At 37.1% G+C, this 13,150-nt stretch overlaps 1 protein-coding gene across 1 annotated transcript; it reads left to right on the forward strand.

Annotated features, from left to right (window-relative positions):
• Positions 1–797: 797 nt before the first annotated feature.
• On the forward strand, positions 798–5,510 carry LOC102688510 (troponin C, slow skeletal and cardiac muscles). Its single transcript, XM_006631009.3, has 6 exons — positions 798–1,005; positions 2,747–2,777; positions 3,357–3,503; positions 4,073–4,187; positions 4,694–4,830; positions 5,183–5,510. The coding sequence occupies exons 1-6, from the start codon at positions 982–984 to the stop codon at positions 5,212–5,214; spliced, it is 486 nt and encodes a 161-aa protein (XP_006631072.1). The 5' UTR covers positions 798–981; the 3' UTR covers positions 5,215–5,510.
• Positions 5,511–13,150: the final 7,640 nt, after the last annotated feature.

Raw genomic sequence — 13,150 nt, forward strand, 5'->3', positions numbered from 1 at the left:
CAGTGTTTTCATAATTATGGTTAAGTTCCTCATCAAATTTTAAACAAAATTGCTTGAAAGCCACTAAGTGCGAAGGTCTGAATAGTGGCTTTAAAAATTGCAGACCTTCACAAGGATGAATTTGTATGTCTAGAAATCTTTTAAAACCTAGGCTTAGAGCACAGTATTTTGCAAACTGAACAGGAAGCATACAAACAAATGTGGAAACAATCAAGTATTTTTTTTAAAAAAACTTTATTTTTATTGTTTTCTATAGAGTCAACATTGAGAAGCCCTTACCAGCAAAACAAAACAAACTGATTTTTATATTCATCACAACACCAGTTGAAAATTCAGTACATAAAAAGTATTTTTTTAACTTGCTTCCCTTTACCCTTGTTTAAAAGGGAAAACATCGCTTATGTCAAAATCATTTTGAAAACACCATATAATCAAGTTTCATTTCTGAATTAATTTCTGTAAGTTTGGTGCTTGGTGCATCTTGTCAATTGTGTAGGAGGCATTAATGCAAATGCCTTGGAGACAGAAGAATTATTCGCCACGCAGCCTTGAAAACAGAGCTGTACTGAATCCAAGGGAAAAAAAGTATCCCTATTAGTAGATCATGGCCTTGAAACATTATTGTAGGAGGACTTTTCTGGCTCGTCTCTGAGCTGGCATATTCTCTCTGTAATACCCCCGCTGGAATGTTGAGTGTCTCTCTAGTCCATTCAGGCATGATTAGGGGAAAGCGACAAGAATGGCTATCCATTTGGTTCATTCCATTCCAAAGTATGCTGTCCAAGAGTCACTACATTCTTATCTGAGCTGGGAGATTGCGATTTATCCACATCCCGGTGGGTTAGCTGGGAGGCAGGGAGGGACACAGCTCGGTCTGAGGGGCAGATATAAAGCTGCCGTCGAGTGGATTTGCCTCTGCTCTCCTCTGTGGTTCTCTCATCGCCTTTGCTGTAACTAGGAGCCATTTGAGTGGCTTCTAACATGGACAACATTTACAAGGCAGCGGTAAGTAGAGCATTTAGGCATCTTTGAAGCCGGAGGTATTCTGGGAATCGACAGAAGCAGAAAGACAGAAATCATTGGGATTCAGAGAACAAAGATTGTAAGAATTCTCTTGGCAAAACATGGCATGTAACCTTTTTTAAACTCATGTATTATACCCAAATTAAACATACAATATAAAATCCATCAAGTTTACATAGCATGCTAAGAATATTATCTATAGAGTCAAATGGGTTTCTCCAACACAGCTGCTTTTTGTACCCAGTTTCTCCGGGTAACTCTTGTTTGGTAACAGGATGGTATGGTCATTTGTATTAGCTGGGTGTTTGCAGAAATCTGTCAAGTACTGCAGATACTCTTGTTTCATAATTACTTTGACATAGCCTAACAGTGTGGTTGGAATGGTAAACTCCATCCGAGAGAGTGTCATCTGAAAATAGAGCCGGGAAAGTGTTACATTAATACCACAGTGAAGCACACAAGTGCAAATAGCATAGTATTTCTGGATTGTGCGATGACTTCTATACTTAGTGGAATACAATCATTTATCCTGTGATGGAGTTTAGTTGATATGGGTCACAAAACATCTCTCACCTGTGCTGGGGAATTGTGCCACTCTATTTATTATTGAAAACCTCACTGCACTTGCACCGTGAAATCATTTTTTTAACGAAGATACTGTTATTCCAATTCTTTGCAATCACATTCAGTACCTTAACCAATAAAGAGATAAAAATAAATGCAGATTTGCTCATTGCTTCTGAGTGCAGTTGTACGTGATAATATTTAAAACATTTAAGATTAATATTGAGAATATTTTCCTCACTGTAGTTTTGCAAGGGAAAGTACTAACGAATGTGATGTGGTTTAAGAATGTTGAAATAATTTGTTTTTCATATACGGAAAAATCTGAAATGATAAAGATCATTGTGTGATGACTCCATCCATGCCTACAAATGGCAGGATCACCTCCAAAGGCTAATTTTGGCAAACCACTCAGACAGCTACGCTTTTGTCATGTATGGTCACAGTAGAAGAGCCTGTGATTTAGATAAAAACTTCAAGGCTAAATTCCAATGCTATCTGTCAGAGCCTGGGCAGCTACAAGATTGTCATTCAATTCCTCATTGCGTATAGTTGTATTAAAATGACAGTGCATATGCGCTGCATCCCCCTGACTGGCAAATCAGTAGAATTGTTCTTGGTAACCATAAAGTTTTGCAGCTGTCATTATTCTTGATTCTCTGTGGATGTTCCTGCAATTCCTGTTTCATTTTTCTAAACGCTTTAAAACACAACTTATGTTTCCTTTGTTTATGGTTTATTAATTTAATGTAGTTGTATGATGTAAAGTTCTGCTATTTTGTCAGCATTGATTATCTACAATCCATGTCTATCAGTGGTTGCTAAGGTCCTGTTTTTGCCAGGAATGTTTCCAGATGTACATGACATTACCATAGATGTCAATCTGACCTTAACATTTTTAAATCTGAACTGTGAACTTTAACCTGTATTCACCTTTCAAGTACATAATTCAGTTATGCTTATACTGTACATGCTCTTTACAGTATGCAGTGTTACTTTTTCAGTCATGCTGTTAGAGCCATTAATGCAGTTCATTAAACATTTTTGCCTAATTTAAATACAAAGTACAGGTGAATGTAAAGAGTTTATATACTGTAAGCCTACAAAGCCCATACACAAATCCATGTTTTAAGTTGTTTTATTTCTATTTCTGGAACAGGTTGAGCAGCTGACAGAGGAACAGAAAAGTGGTAGGTAGAAATTGCCTGTATCAACTCACAATGAAAAGTGAGTTGCAGTGGTGCTGTTCACTCTAGCTTTCTGTCAGAAGTTCCATTATTGCTTTCTGTCAGTAGACAATAGCAGTCCCAGAATGGGAGAAGAACAATTTGCCTTGATCTGTTTAGCCTAAGTGGATATCTATGGCTCCAAAATCAGCTTTAAGAGTATCATAACCTTTTGAGAGTCCTCATATTAAAGTCCCCACTGTGCAGAGTCAATCATAGGTGTAGCGCCATCTACAATAATACAATGACAGAGACATCCACAACTGTTCCCATCTTAAGCTTTTCAACTTTGAACTTCAATAAACGTCTAATACAATGACCAGAGTTCCTGTGCAGCCCAGAGAAACCCTAAGAGCTCGATTTTAAAATACAGAAAAGGACTAAAAAACAGGGTAATCGAAAACAACCTATAATTTATAAAACCGCAGTAGTGTGTTTGCATTTTTCTGAAATATTTTTACAATACACATTTTGTGAATTTACGCTCCTGTATGCTACTGCCCGTGTTTGCTTTTATCTAATCCTGAGTCCTCTCTGTTATAGAGTTCAGGGCTGCCTTTGACATCTTTGTACAGGATGCAGAGGATGGCTGTATCAGCACAAAGGAACTGGGGAAGGTCATGAGGATGCTCGGCCAGAATCCAACCCCGGAGGAGCTACAGGAAATGATAGATGAGGTGGATGAAGATGGTGAGATGTTCTGCATGTAGCACATGTTCATGACCTTAAATACATATTAATCAAGGAGGTGTGTGGGAAAGAGGTATGTGGGTTTGCTTACAAGTCTAAGAATACTTTTATAAATAGTTATTGTTATGTTACCTTGGTCGTTATCCACTATACAGTAATCCAAGTTTAAATTACTGCGTAAATTCCACAGTTTTCAAAACCCACTTCAGAAATATACTGTATATCCTGATTTTCCCTCACCTACATAGAAGGCCACAGACTGGGAGGTATGTTTCTCTTAGTTTCTCAGTAGTACTATACATCAGAAGTACAGAACTGAACGACACAAAAAAAAGGTTCTGGATCTATGTAGAAGCTCATATTATTAAATGAAAAAAATATCTCCAATTACAAAGTGCATATTATAAACCCATTACAGCACTTCATAGTAGATTTCCACTGGGGAGAAACCAGAAAATCCGAGTAGACAAAAAGCTGTTATGGAAAAAAGGCTTCTGAGTTTGCTATTACTGGGTGGGTCAAAGTTTTGATCTAATTTTGACCGAAGTATTACCATTTTCTTATTGTAGGGAGTGGAACAGTGGATTTTGATGAATTCTTAGTCATGATGGTCAGGTGTATGAAAGATGACAGCAAAGGCAAATCAGAAGAAGAACTTGCAGAACTCTTCCGAATGTTTGATAAGTAAGTGCTTGTTGTCAAAAGGGAATCTCTCAAAGAAATTTGTGTAACACAGTAGGTTAAAACCTACAAATAATGATTTATTAATGTTAATATTAATCTATTTTATCAACGCTCAAATTACCATTAATTAAGGTCACATAAAATGCTAATGATATATTAATAGATACACTGTAGTTTACATGTTAATCCTAAAAGTAACCCTAACATTTACCTAACCAAATTACTACTGAATATTTATGGATGCTTTATTATCATTACGTAGAAACATAGAAACTCAAGTAATAGTACGTTGATGACATTCAATATCAACTGTATTCAATCTTTATTTATGCTTGACTGTGCTTGAATGGATGTGGTCATGTTGAGAATTGATTAGAGATTATACTGTTTTTATGGGCTTTGATCATTTAAACCCATTCATGTATTCAGAGATGGCAAAGAGAAACCTTTTTTTGTAAATTCTGGATTTTTCCAAATCGGCTGCTTTTTGTGGATAATTGTAACAGAAACGCAGATGGCTACATCGACTTTGAAGAATTAAAGATAATGCTGGAAGCCACAGGGGAAGCCATTACTGAAGATGACATAGAAGAACTGATGAAAGATGGAGACAAAAACAATGATGGAAAGATCGATTACGACGGTAAGTACAGTATATATACTGTATATAAATCACCATTAATGGATTTAACATTTCACTCATTGGAAGCCAGAAGAATAATGGGATTGGTTGAGTTGCTTCCCACTGACAGTTTTGGCTTCCTTATCATCATAGGATGATAACAGTATAGTATTTGAGGAAACTGAAAAACAGAACGTACTGACTTCATAGCATAAAAGAATGAAACTTTTTTATGCTGGGGCTACACTCACAAGACAAGTGTTGTGTTGTATAAAGAGGGAGTCATTTTTTATTCCTACTGTATATCCAATGCATTTTTGAAAAAGAAACTTGAATCATGTTAGTCCCTTTTCTTTTTTTTGGGGTTCTGTAGAATTCCTGGAATTCATGAAAGGAGTGGAGTAAATATCACAAGGCCAACATGAAAATGTTATTTCTTCAAGTCCCTTGCTGTGATTTCTGTGTGTTCTTGTACCCGATTGGCATGGCATGAAGCTACCGAACTGACTAGAGAGGCCAACGCTGATCTTTTCTCTCCTGAGCGGAGAGGACATCCTCTTCCGTGTGAACTGAAGGAAAAGGATTCTGTATTTTTTCTTTGTTCTGGTAATGTAAATACAGTAAATGAGACGTGAAACAATATTTTCAATTTCTGGAATATAATATCTTTTTGGGATTTTAATAAAAGTTAATGTCAAAAATATGGTTTGTGGTTTCATGCTCATAACTAATGAATATATTGCATTTTGCATACAATTTACAATGTATAGCACTATCAAAATAATTTTAAAAAAAAGTTTTCCCAAGTGCTGTACTATCTTCATGGTTCCCATTTATCATACAGTAAATTGCTATGGTTTACTGAATTTATACAGGTTTATCATCAGTTTGGAGAATCTTTTAACCATTGCTTAATCTGATTTATGCCATTAATGACTTTGTTTCATGAGCAGATTTAAGTCTTAACATTCTTGCCTAATTTCCAATGACAACAAAAACCTTAAATGCAACAATAATTGTTTTTGAATGAATATATTTTTCTAATATGAGAATGTTGCATCTAATTATACAGTATATATAATGTATACTTATTTATACCACTGATTTAGAACTAAATTGAATAATTAAATAATAGTAACTCTCTAATAAAAATGTGAATTACTGAATAACAATTTTCACATCCTGGATGTCAATTTTTATTTAAAAAATATACAAAAAGTGCAGCACAATGAAAATATTTTTAAAATACAACATACTACTGGAAATTCTGTGTCCTACAAAATACAACTAAATAATAATGGTTGCATTATGACAAACACAATCAAGAAAGAATGATTTCACTGGCAATCATAAAACAACACTTCAATGTGGAGAGATAGACAGGGTTATATTATCATCCTAAAATAAACTATAGCTGCGCTGCATACTAATATTTTCCCACCCAAACCTTTGGTATCATAAAAGGTTGGTTTAATTAAAGGAGAGTTTACAAACCCTTGTTTTAGGGTCCCTTTTAATCTGACAGAATGGAAGAATGAGTTTACAATGTGTCTTTGTCTCCAGAGGCAAACTTGATTTTGTATTGTTCCTGCTCAACAGAATGTGACGACAAAAATGGAAGACCTATCCTTGAATGTGCAATGTTCACTTGCACTGTGCTGGGAATTGGATGTGATGTTTCTAACCATCTGTCCAACAGTCAAGCACAAGTTCCTGCAGGCACCTATCAATTACACTAAAATGAACTTGTCAGTTGTAGATATCCTCAGCTCTACTTTTGGACATTGACTGACTGTAGAGTCTTTCCTTCAAGGTTTCTACACAGAAGAAAGAGTTTTGTGTGCCTTTCAGGAATTGTGTATGACCTTGTTTGGCATAAATTATAAATTGCCTACTATACTCCAGTTTCCTATAGTACCTCTTCCCAAAGACATGCAGGTTAGGAATGACTGGCTTTTGTAAATGATCCGTTTTAGGGGTCACAAGGAGATTTCATGTGTGGAAAAATACTGCCCAGGGAACCACAGAGAAATTCAGCCACATTAGATTAATAGGCTGAATGATCTTCTCTTATCTTTGACCTTTCTGATGTATAATTCCTATCCTGGCAAGCAACAGGCACAAAGCAAGGTAGGCCTTGGACAAAATCCCAGTCCATCAAGGCAGCCACACGAACACAGACAGACATGCTCACACCTAAAGCTAATTTTCCTAGAATCCAATTAATCCACCAATATGTTTTTGGATTTGGGGAGGAAAATGGAGCAACCACAGGAAACCCACATAAACATGAGGAGAACTTACAAAGTCCACACAGAAAGAAAATATAATTTTACTGTATATTATTTTTTTCAATATCTAGGAAATAAAATGTTTGGAGGTATAGATGACAGCCTTGGAAACTGAGCGTAAAAAGGTGTAGTCTTTTTCACAAAAACACAAATAAGATGCAATTAGGAGAACTTCAGGAGGGAAAGGATTTGTGATATAATGTAGTGATTTAAAGCTGCTTTTGAAAAATATATATTTTCCTTTGTCCAGAGCTCCAGCAAATATACCTGTGCGTGAAATCATTAAGAATCCTGTTTTCTTCCCGTGACACCAATGAAAGTTAAAAGCGTGGTAAAGCAGTATGAATCGGATTATTTAGAGAGCAATAACCCTCTAACAATGAGTACACAAGTCTAATTGAGAGATGTAAAAAATAGCTTTTTCCCTCTAGCTTTTGTAATTTAGATATCAGCCACTTCTAACCAGTAAACAAATCTTTCCCTGCCTTTTTGATGGTCTCAAATCACACCGCACTGAGATGTTAAGATTCTTCCTGACAACAATTCATCTCTCTAACTTTCTCTTCATCCAAGGAATTCCTTCTCCAGCCTCATTAGCAAGTCTGAATGCTTAGTGCAGTTGTTAAACAAATGTCAGCTATTAATAGACCAGGTGATAATAACCTAACATAACCTACAGGGCTGGAACTCATATACTGCAATGTTCTGCAATATGAAAGTGCATATTAATGTATACAATAACTATGGGTATTTTAAACTCCAGTTTTCCTCCAACTTCTTTGACATTATAGCTATTGAAAGAGGTTTTCTTCTATTGGCTAACACTTTTTTAACTACATGCCCACACAGTTATATAATGAATTAGGTAGGTCTCTCTGTATTTGAGCCACAACAACTCATCAATGCGGACACAATCCTGGTTTCCATGGCATTAAGAGATCAGAGAGGACAAGACTACCTCCTGGATGGATAGGAAACCAGTCCAATGCAGAGCCTACCCCACCAGTCCCCATTCTTGCAGCTGGATGGTCTGGAGAAATTGGGCTAAACCTGTTCACTCAAGGTAAAACAGCCAGTGTCTTGAACCCAAAACCCACCACACTATGCAATACTGCTACCTAGCAAATGGATTAGGATAGAATAATACACATCTCAACAGACAACTGAATGCATCTTTAAATGTGTTAACATTTGTTTGTGCATAGGGGCTTTTCACAGTCCAGTGACGATTCTTTTGTCAGCTTAAATAGCAGTTCTTTAGAATTATGTGCAGTGTATGAAGTTTTCATGAAGTTAATATGAAGACATGACATTTTGATAAACAAGCATCAATCCAATTTCAGAAAGCCACATTTTCCATCTAAATGGAGATGGCAACTCAATAAAACATTTCCGAGTGAAATATTCAGGAAAGGGAACAAAGCTCCTGGGGGCTGAAGAAATTGGTTTTTCAATTGCAGCTCAGGTGTGATGGTTTGTCTCCCCCTGCAGGGCTGCTGGCACTGTGGTCTGTAGCTGTGTGTGCTGTGGAGAGGTATCTGGTGGTATGCTGACCTTTTAAAGCCCTCAGTTTTGGGAAGCAGCATGCAGGATCTGCACTCCTGATCATTTGGCTACAGTCACTGGGATGGTCTCTTCTTCCTTTGCTGGGCTGGAGAGCATACAAACTGGATGGCAGCAGCTGGAGTTGTGCCCCCGTCTGGCACAGGCAAGACTTTAAGAGCCGTTGCTATCTCTTGTCAGTCTTCGCCAGCTGCTTTCTCATCCCCTTCTTTCACCTCACACTTTCTTACAGCACTTTACAACATGGAAAGACAATGTCCTGCATGCAACTAAGCCCTGACCTCTGCAATCAAAAAGAGAATCAAAACTTCTGAAATTTGCAATCATTAGGTTTGCATGATTTCTCTTTGGTAAAGTAGAATGTGAAATGATGAATAAGCTATATTGGGGAGATATATGTATTTCCCCTAATATATATAGGGGATATATATACTGTATACGGGAATATTAACGGAGATGCAAAAGGGTAATGCTACAGAAACATGATTACAAGTTATCTTGAGATGTTATCTTATGAGGGATAAAGAAACTATTCCTTCTCCACCAATAAGATAAGACCACTTTATCAGCCATATACAATTTCTTGTATTAGGAATGTATTCACATACCCCAACTTGCTCTCCATGAGACACACAGACAGGGAGAGAAGCTTGGGGTCAGAGCACAGGGTCAGACATTTATACTGCGCCCCTGGAGCAGTTGGGGTTAAGGGCCTTGCTCAGGGACCCACCAGAGTAGGATTCCTCTGCCAGCCGTGGGATATGAACTGGCAACCTTCCAGCCAAAGGCGCACAGCCTTAGCCACAGAGCCAATGCTCCGCCTCCATCAGATTTACCTTTTTTCAATAGAAGACTGACAAAAGTAAATATGATGGAGGGAAAGGGCTGCACCAAAAAAGGATGGAGGTTTTTTTCTAGGTTTGGGGATGCAAGCTATCTGGACTGCAATACAAAAACTAGACAAACAAATTCCAGTCTTTATCAGTTGGGAATGTAAATCCATTATTGCTCCTCCCCAGTGCCTCATTCTATCACCGACTGAGTTGGAAAGACAGCGCTATATTTAGAATAATTAAACTGAAGGATTGCTAAAGACGATCAAAGTTATGGGTCTTCGACAAGGGAGCCGCTGGTCTGAAGCAATCAGCAAATGTTTCAGAAGCTCTGTGACAGCTGCTCTTGTGTCCCTGAAAACGCTCGAGCAATTAACATATTTGATGCCAGACTCTTGTTCTCCAGTGCAGTTCAAAACAATAAAAAACAACCTTTAGGAGAAAGGAAACAAAGGCTTTCTTTGAAAACTCTCCGTCATTCAGAGTGGCTAACACACCAGTGAGAGATTACTGACCAGAGCCGACACATGCTATACAGTTTAAAAAAACACCAAAAGCATGATAAGCCAAAAACTAAAAGCTCATAACAATACAGGATGTACTGTAACTAGGCATGCTGAAATTCAGCACTTATAGGGTAGCAACAATACAGTACTAGATAGGACAGAGGAAGTGAAACGTTTTCTACAGATTACATAACTAAAGACATGGATGATAAAAACACATCAAATCTGTGGTAAATACATTCAATTCCTCTATCACATTTCAAATTCAATTTAGCTATATGCCTCTAGAGATACTATCAGCAAAGTAATTTAGGATGTGGCATTTCGCTATTTCAAGCACACTATTTAAAATTAACAGTACAAAGGAATTTTGCTTTATAAACTTGTATCACTCTTCTGTTAATTTATTTGGAGAGCTAAAGGAATGTGATAACATCTAACACATTAAAAAAAAACCTTGGGAGGCAAAGACAACATTCCTATTAATGAACTTGTTTCAGCACAATGTAAATGATTACACATTAAAGGTGCTGCCAGCGATTGAACTGTCCCTGGCAAAGCACAGCAATTAAACCTCATTGCACTGAGCGTGTGGGCATTTGTAGCCTGTCGTATGTATACTCCATAAGATACAACCTAGGCTTGTTTATAACAACAGCGTGCAACTCCTGTCTAATTTACTGTAAAATATTTGGAGGTAAGGATTTCCCTTTCATTTGTCATATAAAAAAAGAATGTGATGAAGTCAGAATGGGATTGCAGCTGCCAGGACATGTAGCTCAAACTGCACACTGTGGAAAGTTGCCTTATAACAACATACTAAACTAATCCCCCCATTCTCCCACCGGATTTAAAACAAGAGACCAATCTGTCTGGTGGTTCAGTATGAGCACCAGCAGTAAGTCCCCGATATGGCTGTCGTTGTTGGAGTTGTTCTGACCAAAGATTAAAAAGGTGCAGGTTAGTTTGTTGATTTTTGGATATCCACGTTCACAAACAGCATCACAAGTAATTGTGTATCAGTTTTGACTTACATTATCTGCAGCTGGATCTCAATTCTCTAGAAACCTAAACCCCCCTGCAGTACAAGATATTATACAGTATGCACTGAGTTTGAATTCAGTAGAATGTTAGTGTTCAGATTTAATTGATAATAAATAATACATTTAATAGTCTAAGAAGCAGGGGTTTTCAATTGATAAACCTTCTGGTGTGTTTTTAATAGTTTTAAAATAACAGTAAAATAACTTAACAATGTTGTTTGTTGTCAAAGCTGGCAAAGCCTCTTAAAATATATTTTAATAGAACAAGCAGTGAATACATATTTTTAATTCAACAGCAGAGTAAAAAAACTCCAACATGTGCCTCTGACCATTTTATGACTCACAAAAAAACCTTTAAAAATGTTACTTCTCTCCTCATCTTTTCAACAGATCAGTAGAGCAGGTCTGGTGAACACCGACTCCACATAGAGAACTTAGTCCCAAGTGTAGTGATTTTGGTCCTTGCTTTGCTTATCAGTCAGATGTGGTATGCTGTGTTTGCCTTAACAGTAATGCTGACACCTCTGACTCAAATTCATTGCAAGATTCAGAGCTTTCCCATAACGCTTTAAGACCAAAACTGGAGCAATCTATAATCCATCATAATAATCTGTGTTAATAAACAGGACTATAGCAAAAGCAGAGGCAGCAGAACCTGTGTTAAAAGGTATCTATATATGTGACGCCTTTGACTTTTTCACACCAGTTAGAAGTTATGTGATGCAATAACATCCCTCATGCCTCAAAAGTGCTATTTGCAATACATGTATTCAATTAATGTGCAGATGTTTAAAATAATCCACTTTGTGCTGATGTGAGAAATTATTCTGCAGCAAGTGCCTGAAGAAGACATTCTGCATTTCTGCTCATGCGGGATGAAATGAAAATGTATTAACTTAACACACAACTGGAAAAGACCTCCCTGAAAACAGAAATGATCTCTTTTAAAGTCTAGTATTTTTACCAACTTTAAAATACAACAGTAGAATAGACAGATGAATGAGAAATGTAGTTGGTTCTCTCTACAAGCAAATAACATTTTTTATTTAGGAAAGATTTTTGAGTAGCCCAGAACATAAGTCCACCTCTCCTGGCATTAGAAGTACACAGACATGCACACTATTGCTCTTGAGAGGTTGTACCCAACTGCTTTATACAGACAAATAACGAAGTGAAAAGTAAACAACCACTATATCATGTATAACTAATTTGCATTAGTATTTACAATGACAGTTAACATCCGTGAGACTTTCAAATGACATGAAATAAAACTGGGACACTGAATTAAGATCTGCAGCCTAATTCAAGTTCTAATGTGAACACTGGCCAAATTTAAAATAAATAATGCTTTACCATGTACTGTATAAGGTGAGTAATTACCAATCGCATTCCTAGCTATACACTAATGAGTGTTTGATTTGTTTCCATTAACAGGTGATTGCTTTTCTGGGCTGCTTTGTCAAAACGATTCCCAGAGATCAGAGAATCTTCTATATATAAAACTTAACAAAAGGGTTTCTCCAGACACCAAAGCCGCAGCTCCACCAGTGAAAAACAAGATTGAAGACACCCCTTCTTAATTTTGCGGATTTTGCAACAGACATTAATCTTAGCTTTTCTTACAGCCTTTTGCAGTACCATTCTTAATCTGTGTATTCTCTTTAAATCATGTTAGAGACGTGCTGCAATAAACTTATGAGCTTTTGCTCACCCTGCAATTATCACTCCGTGCTTAATGGGAAAAAAGTCTGAATTATATTGCGCATTATTAATCTTGAATTAGTATAGAAGAACCAGAATAGAAGGAAAATAAATTTTCTTCATGAAGTTATTAGCAGACATATATCCATCCATTTCTAACGGTTTTATCCAATACAGGGTCACTGGAGCTGGAAGCTATCCCAGGAAGCAACGGGTGTAAGGCAGGATACACCCTGGGTGGGGAGGGGACGCCAGTCTATTGCAGAGTGCACAAGGACACAGCCACAGACACATACTCACACCAGCACCGTAACATCAAATCTCATGACCCCTGTACACCTTCAGATCAGTCTGGTTTCTCTATTCTGGTCAGTGTTGTATTATGCTCATTTGGTTCTTTGACT

The sequence above is a fragment of the Lepisosteus oculatus genome, chromosome 4, assembly GCF_040954835.1.
Source record: "Lepisosteus oculatus isolate fLepOcu1 chromosome 4, fLepOcu1.hap2, whole genome shotgun sequence".
Classification (NCBI taxonomy): Eukaryota; Metazoa; Chordata; class Actinopteri; order Semionotiformes; family Lepisosteidae; genus Lepisosteus; species Lepisosteus oculatus.